Source organism: Caretta caretta, chromosome 10 (assembly GCF_965140235.1).
Source record: "Caretta caretta isolate rCarCar2 chromosome 10, rCarCar1.hap1, whole genome shotgun sequence".
NCBI classification, from domain to species: Eukaryota; Metazoa; Chordata; order Testudines; family Cheloniidae; genus Caretta; species Caretta caretta.
In genome coordinates, this window is record NC_134215.1 from 76920343 (window position 1) to 76941881 (window position 21539).

Consider the following 21539-nt stretch of genomic DNA (forward strand, 5'->3'; position numbering starts at 1 on the left):
ATCAAGACCGAAGGAAAAAGACAGAGTGACCACCCTCTGAGGCTTTTGAGAGAGACTTCAAACCTTGGTGAAACAGTCGCTGCCTGACGGAAAAGCCATGATTCTTAACCGCCAGCCACGTCCATCTGTTTTTTATGAATGGAGCCTACTCTGTTGTTGTATCCCACCCCCTTGTTATTGTTTTATGGCACCATCTCACATTCCAAAGTGCCTCGTTATTATTTATTATTCCGTTAGCTTTGCGTTAGAGCTGAGGAGCTCCATTCATGGCCCTGTTGTACTAGGCACGGTTCACACAGATAAGAAAGAGATGCTCCCTGCTCCCAACGACCTTATGGTACAAGGACTTGTCTCTATGGATAGTTAGTATGCGGCAAAGTAGTCTACAGCGCCGTAGCCTGCTGAGCACTAAGTTGCCATGTTGGACCATGTGACTGTGGACTAGAAGTTGTGAGTGTGCCTGAACCTACCGCTGCATACAGATTTCAAGTGATGGAGACTCCACCACATCCCTAGGTCAGTTCTTCCAATGGTTAATCACCCGGACTCGGAAAAATTAGCTCCTTATTTCTAGTGTGAATTCGTCAAGCTGCACCGAGAGTCACTCTAGTGATAAGAAAGGTACTATTTACAGGCACATTGCCTAAGAATATTTATCACATATGGAGGCATGGGTGGCGGGTGGCCTGCTGGGAGTAGGGTGGCTAATGCTGGGGGTGGGGGCCACGTGCAGCCTGCCCAATGCTCTGGGCCTGGCGGGGGTGCATGCTACCTGGTGCTCTGGGGGCTGGCGGCTGCAAGGGGGGGGCATTGAGGAGGGATCTCAGGCGGAAGGGGTGGGCCAGGGGCTAGCCGCCCTGAGCCTGTGGTTCACCCCCCACCCATGTATGGAGGGGAAGGGTGGTCTCCAGGCTATAGGGAAGGGACAGGAATGTTGGTGTAGCTGTGTTGGTCCCAGGATATGAGAGAGAGAGAAGATCAGTGAAAGGGACAAGCTTTCGAGAGCCACAGGCCTTGAAGAAGAGCTCTGTTGAGCTCAAAAGTTTGTCTCTTTCACCCACAGAAGTTGGTCCAATAATAGATATCACCTCACCCACCTTGACTGCATGATAGTACGCCCAGTACATAGTACGTACCATAGCAAGATACCTGCCAGAGTACCAGGGCCGGCTCCAGCCGCTTTTGCTGCCCCAAGCAGCAAAAAAAAAAAAAAACAAAAAACCTTGCTGCCAAACACGGAGGCGGAGTGATGGTGCGACCGCCGAATTGCTGCCGGTGACCGAAGAAGAGTCGTGTCCCCGCCGCCGAATTGCCGCCAAGCGCGAAATGTGCTGTGACAGAGCAGCCGCCAAATTCCCGCCGCCACGGTGGGCGGATTGCCGCCCCAGAGCCCGACCTCCTGCCGCCCCTTTACATTTGCCGCTCCAGGCACCTGCTTGGTTCGCTGGTGCCTGGAGCTGGCCCTGCGGAGTACCAAAGTTTGAGATGTAAGAACACCAATTTTACGGATATTCCAGTGTTCCATCGCAGCTCCGCTTTCATACTCAAACCTTAATCAATGACTGCAAGTGGAGTAAAAAATGATACTGTTAGAGAGATATTCCAGAGATAGTACAGGTTTCTGAAGGAACTAAAGGGTTAATTACCTTGTAGTGTATGCAGTCTATGGCAGCTGCTCGAGTCCTGTTGGCTAGAAGGGTCTGGAATCACACAAAGGTGAAATGTGTGGAAGTCTGACTCTGGTGACCAAGGCAGGTGTGTGCTGAGATCCATTTTGGAGCTGACAGAAAAAACTGTCTCGGGCTGGTTTGGTCTCTCGCATTCATTGGTAACCTTTTATTTTCTTGGTGAAAACCAAACATTTTGCTTGAGAAATCCCAGTGAGTACTTTGTGATCGATAATGCATACCAGATTTCAATACCTGAGCATTTATACAGGACGCCAATGTCCCAGGCAGAGTAAAACGAGTTGGCTTGCTCCAGAAATTCACCATTCCCCACTGTTTTGCTGACTACCACCACCTGTATTATTTCTGAGGTCATGCAGCACGTCTGCTGGACAGACTGATGTCTGTACAGCTGACTGTTTGCATATCAATTCTAGAGTCAGAGGAAATTCTTCAAATCCCACGGCACGAATGTGTACAGCTACCGCAAAGCAGGCAGAGTTGTGCCAAGTTACAGCCTCTCTGTCTCTCCTCTGTCGCTACCCGTATAACAAATGCCCTGTAAAGAAAACTGGAAAATATTTCAAGAAGGAACAACGATAACACAAGATTATCTGCCAAAGGATGGAATTTAATATTCATGGCTTTCCTCTAGCCTCTGTATTTCCTGTTTCTAACTTAACCCTCTGCAATCACCAAAGACCAGTGATACGCTTATAATTTTCATTTCTAAAAGGCCCCTCCCCTGAGATCTCAAAGCAATGTTAGTGTATTAGGGAGGCAGAGACATATTATCCCCATTTTGCAGGTAAGTGCCTTGCTTACCTTCAGTGCATCAACTCACTCAAGCTCCTTGCATGGCAGGAGCTTGGGCCCAGATCCTAAAGATATTTTGGTGTCTGACTCCCATTGAAATCCATGGGAGTTAGGTGCCTACTTATCTTTAAAGATCTAGGCCTTGGCTACTGTCCCTTCTCCTGTTTCCTTCTTCCGACAAAATGAGACACATCCACCCACCCAGCATCCCCTTCACCAAGTGCTGGGAGAAGCCCCTTCCCCTAATGGATAAGCCCATTCTGCCAGCCTCCCAACTCCCCTCATCATTCTAACTCCAGGCTTCGTTCACAGCTGCCAATTTAACCAAACGGCTTTATTAAAGAGAGAGTACGGAGGGGTGCTTTGAAAAGTGACCTCAGTGAGCACCCAGCTGTGCCAAGCTTCCTCACACCAGCGATGCCCCCTTTCAGTGGGGAAGAGGGAGTCCAAGTATTAATCAGCATGAGAATACAGCCTTCAAAGAGAATTCATACACCTATGGAGGGCTGCAATTGCCAGAGCAGCTAAGGCTTTCCTCTGTAGCTGCTGCAGGTGTTCATATATGTCAGAGAGCTGCCTTCCATTGCTATCCATCTCTCCCCCTTTTCTGGTTTCCCACCAGGACATCTTTCCCTGGCAAAGTACTTCAATACATGGACACTACGAACGGTGGCTGAAAAAGGGATTAATTAGAGCTGCAAATTAAATTCTGTATAAGCATGGAGCCCATGGTTTGTGCTACTGAAACTGCCTGCAAAAAAAGTCATCTAGGCACAGATCAGTGCAAACAAAAGAGGCCCATTACTCACCACTGGCTTCGTGTTCATACCTTTCGGCCTGTCTGCCCTTTTGGAAACCAGGCTGCTCTGACTCCTAGCTGCTGGCAGAGGATGGTGAGTAGAGCTAGTCCAAAAATTTTCTGTCAAAATGTTTTATTTTTTGGCCAGAAAATCAGTTTTTCATCTAAATGGAAAGTTTTGTGGGAAATGTTGGTTTTTGCTGATATTTTTTGGCTTTCATCAAAATCTGAAAACCTGAAAACTGAGGAGTTTTAGTTGAAAACTGGGAAAAAAAATTGGTTTGGAGCCAATATTTTTTTCCAGTTTTTGGTTGCTAGAAACTGAAACATTTTTGGTTTGGGGGTTCTTGGCAAGTCCCCCCCCCAGAATTCAAAGAAATTTAGACAAAAACAAAAATGTATGCATCAAAATTGTTTGCAAATAAAAAACAAAACAAAAAACATTTCCCAACCAGCTGTAATGGGAAGATTGGGAAAAAACCTTTTTTTATTTTTAATGCTGTAGATGTAAGTTTAACCAGGAAGAATTCAGCAGTTCCCAGTGACTTTCACATGCAGATGATGGACTTGTGACATAGACATGATTCTCCTCTAACCTACACTGAAGTGAGTGATGTAACAGGGGCATCAAGGGAGAATCAGGCCCAGTAGAAACTGAAAAATTACATGAGATTATTTTCAGATAGGGTTTGATTATCAATGATTATTAGGGAATTAGACCTTGATTCTGGAAAGCATCACTATTTAGGGCAACCACTAAGCACTTGCTTAATTTTAAACTAATCCCATCTGGAAATCTGAGGACTAGAGATAGATTTGAAATAATCTCCTACTCTGCCCAGATTTAGACTCCTCCACAATTTGGGGAATTTCAGGTGTAGAAATGGATTACAATTTGACGTGCACACTGGCCTCCTTCTCAACAATGTGGCACAGAATCAGGGAAGCCCAGAAGTTTTGGAGAGTTCAAGTCTGGGCCAGATCCTGGTTGCTCAGATCTGTTTCTACTCACAAACATATAAAGGGAATCAGGCTGCTTATGCTTCTATTAGAGCCAAGGTTAACAGTCTCATAGACTTCTATCACAGCAGGATCTGGCCCAAAGCATTTTAAGTGATAAAGTATCTCTTGCATGAGCACCTCAGTCTAGAAGCTTGGGGCACCCCAAAAGAAGCTGAAAACTGGTTGAATATCACTGGCCTTAGAAGGTCAGAGGCAACAGCTAGGAGAAATATATAGAATGGGGCAAATAGATCCAGGCTGTCACCCCAATAATATTATATTACATATATATTCAGTGAAGGTGCTGCTAACAATTCCCTTTTTTATTGCAACATGTATAATATTCACAGTGGTTTCCCTGGCTGTCTTTTGGATTTTTTTACAATCATGTCATAATTAATTTGATATAGTGACTTCTTAGCAGACTGTCACTGATCATTGTACAGCAAATGCTTTTTACTGGAACAAACCCAGCCATCCAGATGGGCACGTTTTCTACGTTGTTATTAAAAATCACTTATGCTGCATTGTAAATTTATGTGGTGCTGTCAGGAGCTTATAATGTACGGGCTCTGGGTTCTGCAATCGGATCCACCCAGGTAGAGTCCCTGTGGATTTTATTCTTTGATTACAACAACAGGAAAAATGTGTACATGCCACAAAACCCGTATAGATGTCCAAACGTATCCCTTCCCTCAGACCCTGTGCATGTTGCTTGGCTGTGTAGATGCACCCGATGAAGACAAGAAAAACCCATGGTGCAGAATCTCGGGCTGCGGGGTTAAAAATAGCCGTGTAGATATTCAGGCTTGGGCTGGAGCCCAGGCTCCAAAACCCTGAGAGGGGGAGGGTCTTGGAGCTCGGGCTCCAGCCCAAGCGGGAACATCTACTTTTAGCCCCACGGCCGGAGACAACTGACCTGGGGTCTCCAATTCGATGCTGTGGGTTTTCTTTGCAGTGTAGATGTACCCTTCGATTGTAAACTCTCTGGGGCAGGGACTATTTCGTAACACATGTCTGCACAGTGCCTAGGGCAATCCTGATTATAGCTTCTAGGTTCTACTGCAATGTACTATGAAGCAAAAACAATAGAGAGTGGACACACATACCAGCAAGGGTGCGTAGGCATTGATCATGGGAAGAGGGTGGGAAGGGCTTCTAGAAAAAGGGCATTTTAAAGGGAGAGATTGAGGGAAGAGAGTAAATGTGTGTGGTGGATAAGAACAGGAAATTCTATGGACTGTATTACACTGGAGGTCACAATGGTCCCTTCCGCCTTATAATGGAAGGATCTGTGAATCTTGAGAGTAAGGCAGCATGTGACATAGAGAAGTGGAGAGTGGAAGGAGGAGGTGGGGGGAGATTGGGGGGGGGCAAAGGGACAATAGCAACAAAGATGTAGGTGGGGGTGATGTTATGAGTGGCTTTGAGGGTGAGGGCTGAGAATATAAGTTTGGGGGGAGGGAATGTCTTTTTGTTCCATGTCTGCACAACACCTAGTACAACCAGCTCCTGGTCCATGATGAAAGTTCCCAGTGTGACCACAAATCATACTAATACTAGGGAATGAAGCTTGAATATGATGCACCTGGTGACAGGAAGCCCAGGTAAGGATTCCAGGATTGGGCTGACATGATCAGAGAGGCAGGTGAGATAGATGACTCAGGCCTTTGGGTTAGGCTGGGTGGGGGAGAGCCGATGTGGGACGGAGACAGGAAAGGCTAAATTGCAGAGATGACCGAGTGTTAGCAGTAGGGACAAAAAGGAATCTGGCACTGGTGCGACTGCTGCTGGATTACAGTGTCCAGTTCTGGTGCGCACAATTCCAGAAGAGAGGGGTTAGAAAAGAGCCCCAACAATGTTTAAAGGGTGAGAAAACTTGCCTTATAGATATATGGGTATCACAAGGAGCTCAATCCATTTAGCTTAACAAAGAGAAGGTTAAGGGGTGATTTGCTCACAGCCTGTAAGTAACTACATGGGGAACAAATATTTAATAATGGGCTCTTCAATCTAGCAGAGAAAGGTCTAACATGATCCAATGGCTGGAAGTTGAAGCTAGGCAAATTCAGAGTAGAAATAAGGCATACATTTTTAATGGTGAGCATAATTAATCATTGGAACATCTTACCAAGGGTTGAGGTGGGGTTGAGGGGTTTGCTGAACTTGTGTTGGTTTGCAACCCCCTCTTACTCCCGCAGTTACATAAATCCAGAATAATATCATTCTAAACATCACTATTATGATTATTATTCTACCAGGCATTTACTGATTCAATCACATTATTCTTCCTGTCTCTTGCTACTTCACAGTCTCTCCTGATCAGAGCATGAAGCCACCAACACTTGAGTCTGAGTCAAACTTTGATAACCAGGATGTCTGTTTAGGTTCAAAGTTGGACAAAATAAGAGCATTTCCCATCCCCACTGGAGAGCATTCAGCTCTTCTGCTATGGCTGGTTAGGAACATTTCTAAGGAAACAAACAAACTTCTACAGGGAAAAACACTTAGAAAATTAGCGCTCTCTCTCTAGACAAGGTATTTTAAAAATCTAGATTTCAATTCATGAGACGCAGTAATTAATACAATACTCCGTATGAACCAATAGAAAAGGAATCTGACATTATGTGCAGCTATGTATGAAGACGCCGAGCAGCACCCATGTCCCTTCAGGTGACTTTTTTGTTTCTGGAGAGGCAGGTGTGAGGATGTCTGCAGACTGGGATGGTCACAATGTCGCAACATGGGAGCATGGGGTAGAAAAAGAGCAGTGTTTTTTGGTGTTTCTTGAAGGGTCCTCTCTTCCCCTGCTAGAAGCATCCAATTAAAGAGAGACAAAAGAGTTCCAAAGCGAACACTGTACAGGACAATAACAAGAATGACCAGCTGGTCCTAGTAACAGACAGAAGGATGGGAGAGGAGCCAGCAGAGTGATGAATAGGTCTGGAATCTAAATGCTGCAGATTAGCACCTCATACAATCAGCCTTTTGCCAGGTGCGTGTCATTTGGACAGTGAGATGGCCTATGACTGATTCCTGGCCTGACTGAAAATCGCCTGAGCTTATTAAGCCATGGTCATGGTGAGAGACTACAAGAACTGTCCGGAGTAGCAGTTGATTGAAACACAGACTGCTCCACCCATAGAAATGGTAGTTTAAGACTATAAAAACTGCCATGCTGGATCAGACCAATGGTCCATCTAGCACAGTATCCAGTCTCCGACAGTGGCCTGGACCAGAGCTTCAGCCATTACTGGACTTGTCCTCCATGAACTTATCCATTTCTTTTTTGAACCTCCATTTTGGTCATCACAACATTCTATGGCAATGAGTTCCACAAGTGATTTGTGTGAAAAAGTAATTCCTCTTGTGTGAATTATACCGGCTGCCTATTGATTTCATTGGGTGACCCCTGGTTTTTGTATTGTGGGAAAGGGTAAACAACACTTCTCCATTCACTTTCTCCACACCCTTCATGATTTTGAAGACCTCTGCCATATCCTCCCTTAGTTGTCTTTTTTCTAAGCTGAACAGCCCTAACGTTTTTAGTCTCTCCTCAGATGGAAGCTGTTCCCTACCCTTGATCATCTTTGTTGCTCTTCTCTGAAATTTTCCAGTTCCACTAAATCCTTTTTGAGATGGGGCAACCAGAACTGGACATAGTATTTAAGGGGTGGGTGCAACATGGATTAATATAGTGGCATTATGATATTTTCTGTCTTATTTTCTACCCCTTCCCTAATAGTTCCTAACGTTCTGATAGCCTTTTTGACCACTTCTGTGCATTGAGTTGAACTTTTCAGAGAACTATCCACAGTGATTCCGAGATATCTTTCTTTTCTATTTTATGTGTAGTTGGGATTATTTTTTCCAATGTGTATTACTTTGTAATTGTCAAATTTCATCTGCTATTTTCTTATCCAGTCACCCAGTTTCACGAGATCCCCCTGTAATACTTCAGGGTCATCTTTGGACTTAACTACCTTGAATAATTTTGTATCATCTGCAAACTTTTGAAGATCATTGAAAAACAACGTCCCAGTTCCATGCAACACATATTCGGGTAATTAAGATAATGGTTCAAGCGATCCAAAAATCCGGTCTCAGCCTTAAAATTTCATCTCACTTTTGGATTTCTTGCCCTGCAGGGTGACTGCAGTCAAATAATACTGGTCTTCTGTTAAAAATAACCCTCTCCCACACTGGAGGACAAAGAAATTGTAGGGCTCCAGAATTGAACTCTAAATTGTCAGATAGTCTTGTCAAGCGTTACAAAGATGTTGCAGAAGCTCAAAGCCAAGGAACGCAGAAATGAGACTATGACTCCTTTTGGCCGGATAGATTTGTTGAACTGCAGTTGGCTGCACAACAGCACTGCGCCGATCTATCGACCATGGATTGTATACAATGTTGGCTTTTGTACCTATGTCCACAGACTCTCACTAAAACCAGGGGGGAAAAAAGCTATTCCCAAAGGGCTACATTGTGTTCTTGGGATATATGAAGGAAAAAGTGATTCTTACTCCACCAGAGAAGAGAGGACCCCAGCCAGTAACATTCTTGGTAGCATCTGGGGTTGAAAGGAGGTGAAGGTGTTCCATATATCTAACTTATTGGAAAGGAATTCCCTTCCAGAGAAACCATTTAGTAACTAGGGTCAAGCTAGTTTGCTGTCAGGACTCAAGAGGCAGCCAACGCTGACAACGAGCATCAGGACTTAAGGGTGAGCGGAGGAAGCAGGTGGAATCTGAGGAGGGAGAGCTGAGTTCCAAACAGCTGAGCAGACATTATGCTTTACTTTTGGTACTGTCACAGCAGAGCATTTGAGCAGTTTGGCTCCACCTGCCCCGATGAACTTGACTAAGGACTCTTAAAAGGGAAAGCTGAGACAACAATGAAAGAGCAAAGGATGGTTTCTAAATCACCCAGTCCTTTGTTTGGATGATCAGGGATACAAGTAGAGAAAAACAGCAAACTGTTACATGCAAAAAATGCATAAGTCTATTGGATTTATAGAAGAGATATTGGCAAGTACCGTGAACATTTGAAGCCAAAGCTATTACAGCATTCACTACACCCTCCCCCCTTTACCACATCCCAACTTAATATAATGTGTCTTTTGGCTTAGTACGGGTTTCAGCAACGTTTAAATAGGTCAACAATTACAATCACACATCGACTGTGCAATACACTATCCTGATGATGTGTTAATATACAGCAACCTCTGGACAGAGTCTGTAGAATTTCGCTGCTGTTTTATAGCCATAACAGAAGGTGGTCTTAATTGGTACCTCCTAAGCCACCTCTGAGAATAGGAAGCTTGGTATCGGGGATACACCATTAATGAAAAAAGTGTTAGGTGTGAGATTAGCAAATGGTGAAGAAAACCAGGATGCTGAAGTCTAGCACTGTCATTAACATTATATATGCTGAATTTCTGGAAATAGTTTTGGGAGCAGAATTGTCACAATTGTAGAATTCTAGCGGTGCACTAATCCCAGCTACAGTGATTTTGCCCTTGAGAAGGGACACATGGAAGACTCAAGCTTGAATATGAAAAGAAGCTATTGTTTTTATAGTGATGACAAGCCAAAAAATGATCATGCATGTCAGAATGTGACTCTGTGTGCGCGCTAGGGTACCTACACATTTCAAAGGAATGTTTCACTAAATCTACAACATACTGACCTTGATGGTAAACAGCAGGATCTAACCTGTGAAAGAAAACACTCCAACTGCCAGCCTGAACAATGAGGTCCTTTCTGGTTTCCATATTCCGGGACAGTAAAGGGGACGCTTAACTCCTCTGCAACTTCTTTATTTCCTTCTCTCTGTATAACTGCTATTGAAATAACTAGCCTCCAGCTGGCGGGTAAGTGGGAGAAAGTTCTCCCCCTAGGGCAAAAACAGAGCTGCCTTAGCGAATCACCTATGAGCTGTTTGTCCCCCACCAGCCTGTTTTAATGTTACCTCTGTGCCCTGACTGAGTTCCAACAGACCAGGGCGTGACCAGTCAGGAGATGGCTTCTTACAGGAGTGTTGCTGCCAAGTCCCCTAAGCCAGCTGTGCTGTAGAATGAGTGATCTCTCCGTGCTGATGGCAGTCTTTCAGGTCCTGTTACGTCTGAAGATATCCACATTTCCCCTTGGATAGTTTGGAAGAATCTCTCGCAAAGGAAATTCTCATTTTAACAGCTCTTCATCTCCACAAGTGGCTGCTTTAATGGGTCTCCCACCAAACAAACACTCTTAGGGTATGAATCATAATAGCAATCTTTGTATCTTTTAAACACTCATTAATTACTCCTCACAATACCCCCAGGAAACTGCTAAATATTAGAAATCCATTTTACTAGAAAACTGAGATGCATACAGGTGAAGTGACTTGCCTCAGGCTACACAGGGAGCAAGTGTCAGAGCTCTAAACAGAATTAGGAGTCCTGACCTGCAAGTCTGGTGTCAGCCCATTTCCCAATGACCACATTTCCAAAGGCAACCATGGCAAGAATGGCAAAACGGGGGGCAAAGTCATAATGTCATACAGATAAGTATTTGAACCTCCAAATATATATGAATGTAAAACATTGCTTCTAATACAGAGGCTAAATAACCAGCCAAAATTAAATGTCCCTTTCTTGAAGAATTTGAATTCTGGAAGGTGAATTTAATGGACGCCATGGTCAAGGTCTTTAAGAGGAATACAGCTGCTACTCAATCTGCTCAGTTTATCAAAAGGAAGATTAAGAGGTGATTATGGTGTATAAGTACCTTCACAGGGAGATTACATCAGATACTTATGGACTCTATAATCTAGAGGAGAAAGGCATAACAGGAACCAAGATTAGAAGTTAAAGCTTGACAAATTCTAATTAGAAATAAGACACAAATTGTTTACCAGTGAGGGCGATTAACCATTGGAACAGATTACCAAGGGAGCTGGTGGATTCTCCATCTTTTGTCTTCAGATCCAGACTGGATGTCTTTCTGGAATGTGCTTTAGCTAAACAAGTTATTGGGCTCAATACAGGGATAACAGGGTGAAGTTCTGTGTTATACAGGAAGTCAGACAAGATGATCTAATGGTCCCTTCTGGCCTTACAAAATCTATGAATATGGAAGAGGCTCTGGCAGGTTTAAAAAATGTAAAGAAAGAAGTTTAAATAGTCAGGGGACAGAGAACGGCTGTACATTGCTCAAGAGTGGCAGGGGGAGGGGAGGTAAGCACAAATGAAAATGAGAAGAGAGTTTGGCCTGAGGAGTTTTGCTTGGGATAGTTTATTTTGAGGGGTTTTCCTTCCTTTCATAAATACTTGCTACATCTTTTATTGTGTCTCATTTGTGGGGCTGTGCATTTCTTCCGTCTAATTAAAAAGCACATGGGTTATTGCTTGTGCCTACAACAAACACACCTAAAACCACTCAGCTTTGAATACTTCTGTTTATTCACACCAAGGAAGTGTGCAGCTAAATTATGTAGATACCTTTCAAATGGATGGGATAATTTTTACTTCAATATAATTTCCACATGCTCAGCAACCTTCATCACAAGGCTGCGTCTGTGTGGCAGCTACCATTAACCATACAGCGTGGCTGCCACTTCACCTTGATTCTAACATACATTGAAAGAAAACCCTCTGAAATGCGCTTATAAACCCCCCTTCCCCCTATGCAAAAGCTTTATCCTCCCAACAGCCTCCAAAGGCCAATGCAGCTTACCCCAAATGGAGCCTAGATCAGTTTTTCCAGCCAGGCGTTTTCTGCTGTTGTGTGTCACCGACCAAAGAACTCACTTGGCATTAGCTACATATTAACATTCCCTGTATGTTATTTTGCAACCACATTGGGACGAGACCCATCAGTTTATGATTTGTTAGCACGCTGGGAACCCCAAGCTGCCAGTATTTCACTGACAAATGACCTTTTACACCTACTACAGATGTCAATGGTGGGTCCTGGACTCATCTGAATCCAAGTCTCAGTCAAGTATTAGACAGATGCACCATGTATTACTTACAGACTTACTACTTCTTTATTTTCACAGTTAGCTGTTTGGTTTTGCTTTGCATTTTTTCAAGTTCATAAACCTTATAAGATTGTTATGGAAAAATTAATTTACTATTAAACCTATTCAATCTGTTTCAGAATGGAACAACCCTCTCTTTTTGATTTTCATTTACAACTAGTTCCGTTCTGCTTGACTGGTTTTGTTTTTTCTATTTATAGCCAGCACAATTTTTTTTTTTTTTTTTTTTACCATGGATACAGTACATATGTAAATTAACTAATGGAAAAATATATACATTTCACTCTGTAATGAGAACCTTAAATGATATTATTGCCATGGAGGATATATCCCTGTATTATAATAAAATATCAAGCAATAATCAACTGCTAAGATTTCTTTTCCACCAACAACACAAAAATAGCACCATACATAAGATAGTGAGAATCTACACTCAGTAACACAATTGTGCAACTAGAAATGTACAGTACTTTAGGAACAGTACAGAGAGTATTGTTTACAATATGGAAATACCACCACTGTAATCAAAGAGCATCAATCTCTTATGAAAAACACCACCAACAACATATTGTCATGACACTGAAATAAACAGCTTTCTTTTCACTGGTATGTAGTAACTGAGGACAGAGCATAGCTGTAAATTCATAGTAAAAGCATCTATAAAACAATACAAAGCAAAAGTGCAGAATTAAACGTTTTTGTTGATATTTTTGGCCATTACAAAATGGGATGGGATGTAGGGTCATCAGGAGATCAAGGAATACAAATGGTGCTCTGTTTTAAATGTAGGAGGATTTCTGCTCAGAAATAAATGGCATTTTTTGCTCAGACAGTCAAAAGAAATCCATCCATTAAACCAGCAGATTCATGTTCCATTATATGGACGCAAACTTGGGGCCTGGCCCAAAACCCCACTGCCGTCTATGGGAGTATTTCTATTGACTGCAGAGGGGGCTGGATCAGGGCCTCCAGGAGGCAAAAAAACTCCCACTACTTAAGAAATCCATTTCTCATCACTCTGAACAGAATGAAAGGGTCTTGTGGTAAATCACATGACAGCATATCACATGACACAAGTAACATGCTGTCATAAACGACATGCGAGGATGTGGCATTTCACAGAGTCAAGCCACATCGTGAGCTGAAATGTTACCTTTTGAGAAAACCCCAAACCCTAAGAGGGATGCAAATCACTTTACCATGGGGGCCATGAATGGCAGAGTGAGATGCATGTCAGTAAACTGGGGTAAAGGGGTGTAACTTACATGTCAAGGGATTGAATGGGGAGAGTATGGCAGGAAAAGCTACTAACAGGCAGTGTTAAGGTAAAGCAGGCTCTCTCTGCTAGATCTGATACTTCCTTGCACTTTCTCATTACCTGTTTAGCTACCTACTCTGTCGGTTTTGTTTTTTATACCGTGACCTTCAATCAGCTACATTCCCCCCTACCTCTCTTTCTGCATTAACTACACCATTTTATACTGACTTATGCTACTTGGTAACTTACACAACCAGCTATGTCCATCTGAATTTGGACCCAAGGTCAGAAGTAGGAGGAAAAGGTTTGATTCTGATTTTAAAAGGAACTTACCCAAAGAGCCACCAGAATAACAACCACCAAATTAGATCATTTCCCTCACACACAAAAAACATCTAGTATGCAGAATACAGATTTGTTGGGGCCAAGCACTTACAGAGCAGTAATTGTGTATGCAAATGTGCCTTTGTGCCTGCAGACCAGCACTTGGGTGCACAAGCCAGGACATAATTTGCCCATGCAAATATGGATGCATATGCAGTTACCAGTCTGCGATGGAAATTAGATTCCTAGGTTTGAAAGCTCAGTCCTTAATAAAGCCATAACAAATTATTTCACTGAGCTCCAGGACACCAGAACAGTCTTAATAAGGGAGAAAATGTTGTTTAAAAATGTTAAGTACTAAATGCCTTTCTCCCTCGGCACATTAAAGCAAGGCAATAACACGAGAGAGAAGCATGAGCCACGATGCTCACATTCGGATCCAGACTTTCCCAATGTTTAGTGCTGGGGACTGGGTTTTGTTCTGTGCCCATCTCCAAAATCATAAATATTAACATGTCGCTAGAGCGAGGACAAAGCTATAATTCACCCATATAGCTCGGTTCATTTCACAGAGCGTGAGTGTAACCTACCCACAGCATGCCTGGCAGCAGGGCTTGGCAAGGGAAAGGATACATGTCTGAGGCTATGTCTACACTACCGCGGTAAGTCGACCTACGCTACGCAACTCCAGCTACGTGAATAACGTAGCTGAAGTCAACGTACTTTATGTCGAGTTACCGTGGGGTCTACACCTGGGGGGCGGGGGGGGGTCGACGGGAGAAACTTTCCCGTTGACTTACCTTACTGTTCTCGTCAGGGGTAGAGTAAAGTCGACTGGAGAGCGATCTGCTGTCGATTTGGTGGGTCTTCACTAGACCCGCTAAATCGATCACCGGTGGATCGATCTCAGCATGTGGATACCAGCTGTAGTGTAGACATAGCCTGAGTTAGATATGGCAGAGAGACACTAATCGACTAACACTCACTAAACCAAATTCGGCCCTGTGTGGAGCTCCCATTTAAATCTCAGAGAAGAATTTGGTCTGAAGTTTAGACATGTGTGAGATAATATCATTTACACAGCACTCTCCAGAGTAACAGCCGTGTTAGTCTGTATTCGCAAAAAGAAAAGGAGTACTTGTGGCACCTTAGAGACTAACCAATTTATTTGAGCATAAGCTTTCGTGAGCTACAGCTCACTTCATCGGATGCATACTGTGGAAAGTGTAGAAGATCTTTTTATATACACACAAAGCATGAAAAAATACCTCCTCCCACCCCACTCTCCTGCAGGTAATAGCTTATCTAAAGTGATCACTCTCCTTACAATGTGTATGATAATCAAGTTGGGCCATTTCCAGCACAAATCCGACAAGCCATCAAGAACACCGTCCCCGACAATGTCACGGCCAACCTCGTGGCCGAACCCCGCGACTCCGTCCCCACTCCACACCTGGGGACAATGCACACCCTCAGATCAGCGGCACCGCCATGGGCACCCGCATGGCCCCACAGCATGCCAACACCCCTATGGCTGACCTAGAACAACGCCTCCCCAGCTCCCCGGGATAAGCTATTACCAGCAGGAGAGTGGGGTGGGAGGAGGTATTTTTTCATGCTTTGTGTGTACATAAAAAGATCTTCTACACTTTCCACAGTATGCATCCGATGAAGTGAGCTGTAGCTCACGAAAGCTTATGCTCAAATAAATTGGTTAGTCTCTAAGGTACCACAAGTCCTCCTTTTCTTCTTACAGCACTCTCCGACTGTCCCGATAAAAGGCACACCAGGTAACAAAGCAAAAGGAGACAAGACTGATGCTATGGCTACACTACACAGCTTTTAGCGACATGGCTGTCTCGCTACAGCTCTGTCGCTAAAAGTCGTGCCGTGCAGCTGCTGTGTGTCAGCTCTCTTGCCGACAAAAGACTTCCACCCCCAACGAATGGCATTTGCGCTGTCAGCAGGAGAGCCTGGCACACTCTTCATACTGGTGCTTGTCCTTGACAAAACTTGTGTCTTTCAGGGTTTAGTTTTGTTTTTTATTAAAACACCTCTGAAAGACAAAAGTTTTGTCGTTCAGTTGCCAGTGTAGACATAGCCTGAGTGTGAAACCCTGGCCCTACTGAAGGCAATAGCAGGTTTGCCATTTTGGTTTCAATTAGCCCAGAATTTCACCCTGAAAGTCTACTAACTGCTCCCTTTCTGTCTCAAAAGGATTTATGATGTATACATCCTAGAGAGGGGAAAGATCGGTTTGGTCTCTAAGTTACCCTTCCTGCAAATGCTGTTCTGATCTCTGTTTCGGGTATGTGCCAACCCTAACTGGTTTCACAATACCCTTAAGAAATAGCATTCTGTCTTATTATCAGATTGAATTCCAAAAATTGGAAAGAGCACGTTAAACAATCCCTCCCCAACAAACCCTATACATTTAAATGATTTCCAGCTACTTCCATCTCACGCAAGTGGTTCTGGCTTAAAATTAACTGTCTGCTCCTGGGTTAATGAGCTTCCATTTCTTTAAACTCATTGAAGAGAATAAGGCATCATAAGAGAAAACATATGTTTTTTTTTTTAAAAAGAGAGAGGGGATATGTTTTCAGACCCAGACAGGAGAAGGAATTCCCAATTAGGTGTTTTTTTTTTTAAAATTACATTAAATGGAACGTTGGATAAAACTGTGCTGAGCAGAAATTTCAGAGACATCCATCCTCTGCTATCAGTTTTCACAAGCTTTTATAGCAAATCCCCCTTTTAAATTAAGCATTTCATTTGCGTGTGTCCCTCCAAGCCCACCCCACAGCATGCTAACTGTTGGGAATTAAGAGCATCAGATGGAAGCCAAGGTTGAAGCATTAAGTAATGTCTGCACGTTTGCTGAGTTATTTGCCAGAGGCTTTCCCCCACCGAGGTACACATGACTTTAGTCAATTTAATCACGTTGCAACTCTTGTCCTTTTTTTTTTTTTTAAATGGTAGCAAGCCATCCAGTGGCTGGTAATAATATATTAAAGTAAAAAGCAGTAATGAAAAATGTAATGATGTCAAAACACAATAAAATTCTACGTGATTGGCTCCTTGAGATGACTCTTTTTTAAGGTGGATGAGTGGATTACTTTGGTACATCCAGTCTGCAGAATTAGTTTCAAGTCTTATTAGGTATGCTTTGGAATCCACCACATTGTAGCAACTCATTAAGTTCCAGTACTCAGACCTACTAGTTCGTGATTTACATAGAAATAGCTGTAATACCCTAAGCAGCAGCACCAGTTCATTAACTCTTCTGCTGCATCTTGTTTGCGTAAAAGTCTCTGCATGTCTGGCAGCAACGTTGATACCATCTCATGTCCTGGCACAGGTTCTTCTCACGGATCACCCTGCAGTACACTGTCCACTGGTCCCCTGTACACTTGTATGTGAGAGCAGCTTCGGACAGAAATGGAAAGAAGAAGCCAGCATGTTAAGGAGAGCATCCCATGTGTGACCAACATAACTCGAGTAGTAAATGAGGGGAGAAATGGCTAATCTTAGTCAACACTGCGATTTGGATGGCATACTTTATGCTCTAAGTAGGACTGCTGCTGAAAAGCTCAGGGCGACAGGGTGGTAGTGGCTTGTCTGACAAACGCAATGGAAAGAGCGATCATGCAGAAAACTGTTGCAAGGCTGGACAAGCAATAGCTGGGCATATCCTTGTGGGCCTTTAGGAATTCTTACGCTGGATCAGATCATCTGTTAGTGTCCTATTTCTGGCCCTGATTCAACAAAGCGCACACAGCACATGCTTAACTTTAAGCAGGTGAGTAGTCCCCGGGACATCAGTGGGGCTACATGCATGCGTAAAGTGAGGTATGTGCTCAGTGCTTTTCTGAATGAGGCCCTTTTGACAGTGCCCAGTACTAGATATTGCAGCAAAAGGGAAAAGAAGCCCTGTAATGGAAAATCATGAAGCAGCCTGCAGAGTGTGGTTAGAACATCCTGGGCAGAGGGGGGAAAGACCAATTCAAAAATCAGCGTGTTAAAAGCCAGATTCATAGAAAGTGAAAAACGGGACACTGGAGCCACTTGCTGTCATGACCCACAATTACAGCTGAGGGTGGGGTGCAGCTTTCCTTGTTAGGATAAGTATTGCAATATTCTACAGTCATGGAGTAAGTGCCCAAGGCCCAGATCCTCAAAGGTACTGAGGCCCCTAATTTCCACTGACATCAGTGGGAGTTAGGTACCTAAATGCCATTGAAGAGCTGGGTTTAAGTGGCTTGGGAGGTTTCAAACATGGTGTAGGCACTTAGGAGCTGTAATCTCACTAAAAACCAATGGGGCTTAGGCTCCTGAATGCCTAAGTCACTTTGAAAATGGGACTCAAGTTCCTAAGTCACTTAGGGTCTGTCTACGTAGCAATTAAACATCCCTGGCTGGCCCATCTCAGCTGACTTAGGCTCATGAGGCTCTGGCTACCAGTCTGTTTAACTGTGATGTAGACGTTCAGACTTGGGCTGGAACCCAGGCTTTGGTACCCATGAGCGGGGAGGGTCCCAGAGCCCAGGCTCCTGACCAAGCCTGAACATCTAATCTACACCACAATTAAATAGCCCCACAGCCCAAGCCCCATGAGCCTGAGTCAGTTGGCATGGGCCAGCTGCGGGTGTTTAACTGCAGTGTAGAGAGACCAGTAGACACTTCTGAAAATGTTACCTATGGTCAAAAACACTGCAGCCTAAAGCAGTGACAGAGCAGCATTTTATAATGATCATTATTTATTATTTGTATTACTGTAGCTCCTAGGAGTATCAGTCCTGGACCAGGACCACACTGTGATAGGTGATGTACAAACCCAGAACAAAAAGACAGGCCCTGCCCTGAGGTGCTTACAATCTAATTCTGGATGGCTTCTGTAGCGTACGGGAGTATTTTTCTGTACGATTCTTATTAATGAGGCTTATATTGTGGAAAATAGAAACATCTGTTTAAAGATAACCAAATGATAACTTGTTTATCCAGAAGAAGAGCAAACCACTCAATGCTGATAATTGGTGTATATTTTTGTTGATATCAAGTATCATTGTTGCTGGCACCGATAATTCCCCCAAGGCAGGTTTAGAAACATAAGCATCCCAAATTACTTGCAGATTACTTGCAGGGACTTCAACTGCACCACTCTACTAAACACAGCTTTGTGCTAAAATGTGAATTAGAAAAGATTTCTCATCTCATCGGTGGATCAAAGACTTATTCTTCAAATGAAAACCTTCTATGATAAACTGTACATGCTAACATTTCTGGGAAATAGTCTCATATGTTTTTTATGTTTCTAAACAAAAGGATTTAGAAGCATTTTGAAGCTCTTCAGCTGGACCAGTGACTCTCGTATTTTAAAAAGCAGTTATTGAAAGTACTATGGATTTTCAGGGAAACAAATTCCAGCTCAGAAGCCTCACGTCTAGTCTTAAGTGTGGTTCTACTCGGAAAAGTGACTTTGTAAAAATGCCTCCCTTTCTGTTAATCAGATCTGCGCTCTGTGTGTATATGCAGAGTCGGATCTACTGACTTCGGGGCCAAAAATAAACAGGACTGCTTCTTACTTCTGTGTGCGCTGTACAGCTGAGAGAGTGCGAGCTGGAGTCCATTCTGGTGTGCCATCAACAGAATTGTTTAAATACTAGCCAGTTACACTGGAGGAAAAGGGAGTGCACTGAGGGCATAATGGAAGGCAACAGTGTTGCACAAGTGTAGTTTATGGCCTAATGTGGCCTGCTGACCTTTTTTACTAGTGATATGTGAGAAGGAAAAAAAACCCAGCTCAGCTGTCAGATCCCAGGTTGAACTTGTGGGGCTTGCTGTTAGAAAATGCATCTTTTACTTGTAAACTTAGCACATGTGACACAGAAAATAACGGAGACAAAAGAGCCATGGAACCCCATGATGGACTATTGACAGAGTCACTTCTGAGTAGAACCACTCTTTAAATACAGAGTTGTGGTATCTCGGCAAATAGACAATTTATCACCAGCAGCCTCAGCTCAGCTGGGCAAACAGAGAGTAGATCATTAAGGGAGTGGGAGAAAGAAAGAGTTGAAATGGAGACTCTCTCACTCCTTCCTCCCTGCCCAGAAATAAGTGATTTCAGCAAGTCCCATTCTTAAGTCAGCAACTAATCTGTGGAAGGTCTATCTTCCCTCCAAAAAGAACCACCTTTCCAAAAAGCTACAACCTTGGAAAATTCTACCTCCCAAAGTCAAATAATTTTTTTTTGGACAGGTGAATAAAATATTATTGTATTCATCATCACTTATCATAGTGAAAGGCAGGTGAGAAGATTTTGTGTTTGGGCTGGATACATTTGCAGGCTTTTCCATTTCAATTCATTCCCCCAATTTTATTAACCAAGCAAAATGCAACCCAAGTCACTAACATTCTCTGCTTATCCCATTTTACCCATCATGTGACAAGATGTTTGAAGCTTGGAATGACGACTGAGTGTGGGTGAATGCCCTCACCCAAAACTCCCAACCCCCTTCTCTCTGACCCGCAGATACGCCTGCCTGCTCCAACTGGTCTCTCAGGGAACATGGCTCTAGGAGTTCTGGCTTGGCGGAGGTCTCAGGCAGGGTGGAGCTACGAAGAATAAAGCATCTGTCTACTCTGGAACATTAATTACCCAGAGATTCTGATGGTCTCCACGCTTCTGTCTCTGATGAGCCATCTGGAACCTCGTTTCTGTAACATTCAGCACAAGGACTATGTTTCCCAGATACCTGGGCAGGATATATTTTCTGGCGTTTGATGGCTTCAGGTTGATTATTTAACCTCCCCAAGAATTGTAGCTCTGCATCCACCCACTCACCGAGTCTGGGCGAGGTAATTGTGTTGACATTTATCTTCTCATTGCAGGCCTCTTGGTGACACTGTCTGTAGGCTGCTGGCTTGGATAGGACAGGGCACTCGTTGCCATGGCGGCCGGTGACTTTGTGCATACACTGCACCACGCGTGACTGGAGGCCCTTCCCGCAGGTTGAGGAGCACTGGAGAAGAGAGGGACATCTTAGTGCAGCGGTTCTCAACCTATTTACCGTTGTGGGCCGCATATGCAGCTGTCTGTGTGTCGTGTTGGCCACATCCACACAATACATATATAACCTGTAGGGCCCTAAGGATGTCACATGGGCTGTAGCTGTGGGTGGATTAGGCCACAGGTTGAGAACCACTGCCTTAGTGAGTCACAGGCCAGCCGCGTGGCTTGGAAAGACACACCGACCACAAAATCGGGGACTGGAGCGAAGGGCACAGTGAACCCGCAGCAAAACTCGGCATGAGCGACTCAACAACAGCTGGTATAATGTCCTTCAGCTATCGTATTTGCCCCTGCTGAGTCTCCAGGCAGGCCCGTACCCACTAGACCTGTGTGCAGAGAGGAGCACCTGGCTATGTGGTAAGGTGGAGGGCAGCTGCCTTTGTGGCACCCTTCCTTCCCCCCCTCACTTCCTCCTTGTGTCTCTCTGGGTCCACCTACAAAGCCTCCCATCCCGAGTCAACAGGCTTGGGGTAGTGGCACTCGGTGCTCTAAAACAATGGTGTGGACAGCGCTTTGAAGTTGCAGCTCAGGCGCAGAAGCCTAGCTGGGGTGTGTGTGTGTGGGGGGGGGCTAGCT

The 21539-nt window shown here is 44.0% G+C and overlaps 1 protein-coding gene across 2 annotated transcripts in view; it reads right to left on the minus strand.

The window, feature by feature from the left end:
- Positions 1 to 16820: 16820 nt before the first annotated feature.
- Positions 16821 to 21539, minus strand: part of ADAMTS17 (ADAM metallopeptidase with thrombospondin type 1 motif 17) — a 251727-nt gene continuing 247008 nt past the window's right edge. For both annotated transcript variants that reach the window (XM_048867620.2, XM_048867619.2), the window contains 2 exons: positions 20736 to 20913; positions 16821 to 17317 (listed from right to left, as the gene is read on the minus strand). In XM_048867620.2, coding sequence (XP_048723577.1) covers positions 17166 to 17317; positions 20736 to 20913 — 330 coding nt within the window. In that variant the 3' untranslated portion in view covers positions 16821 to 17165. The remainder of the gene's footprint in view (positions 17318 to 20735; positions 20914 to 21539) is intronic.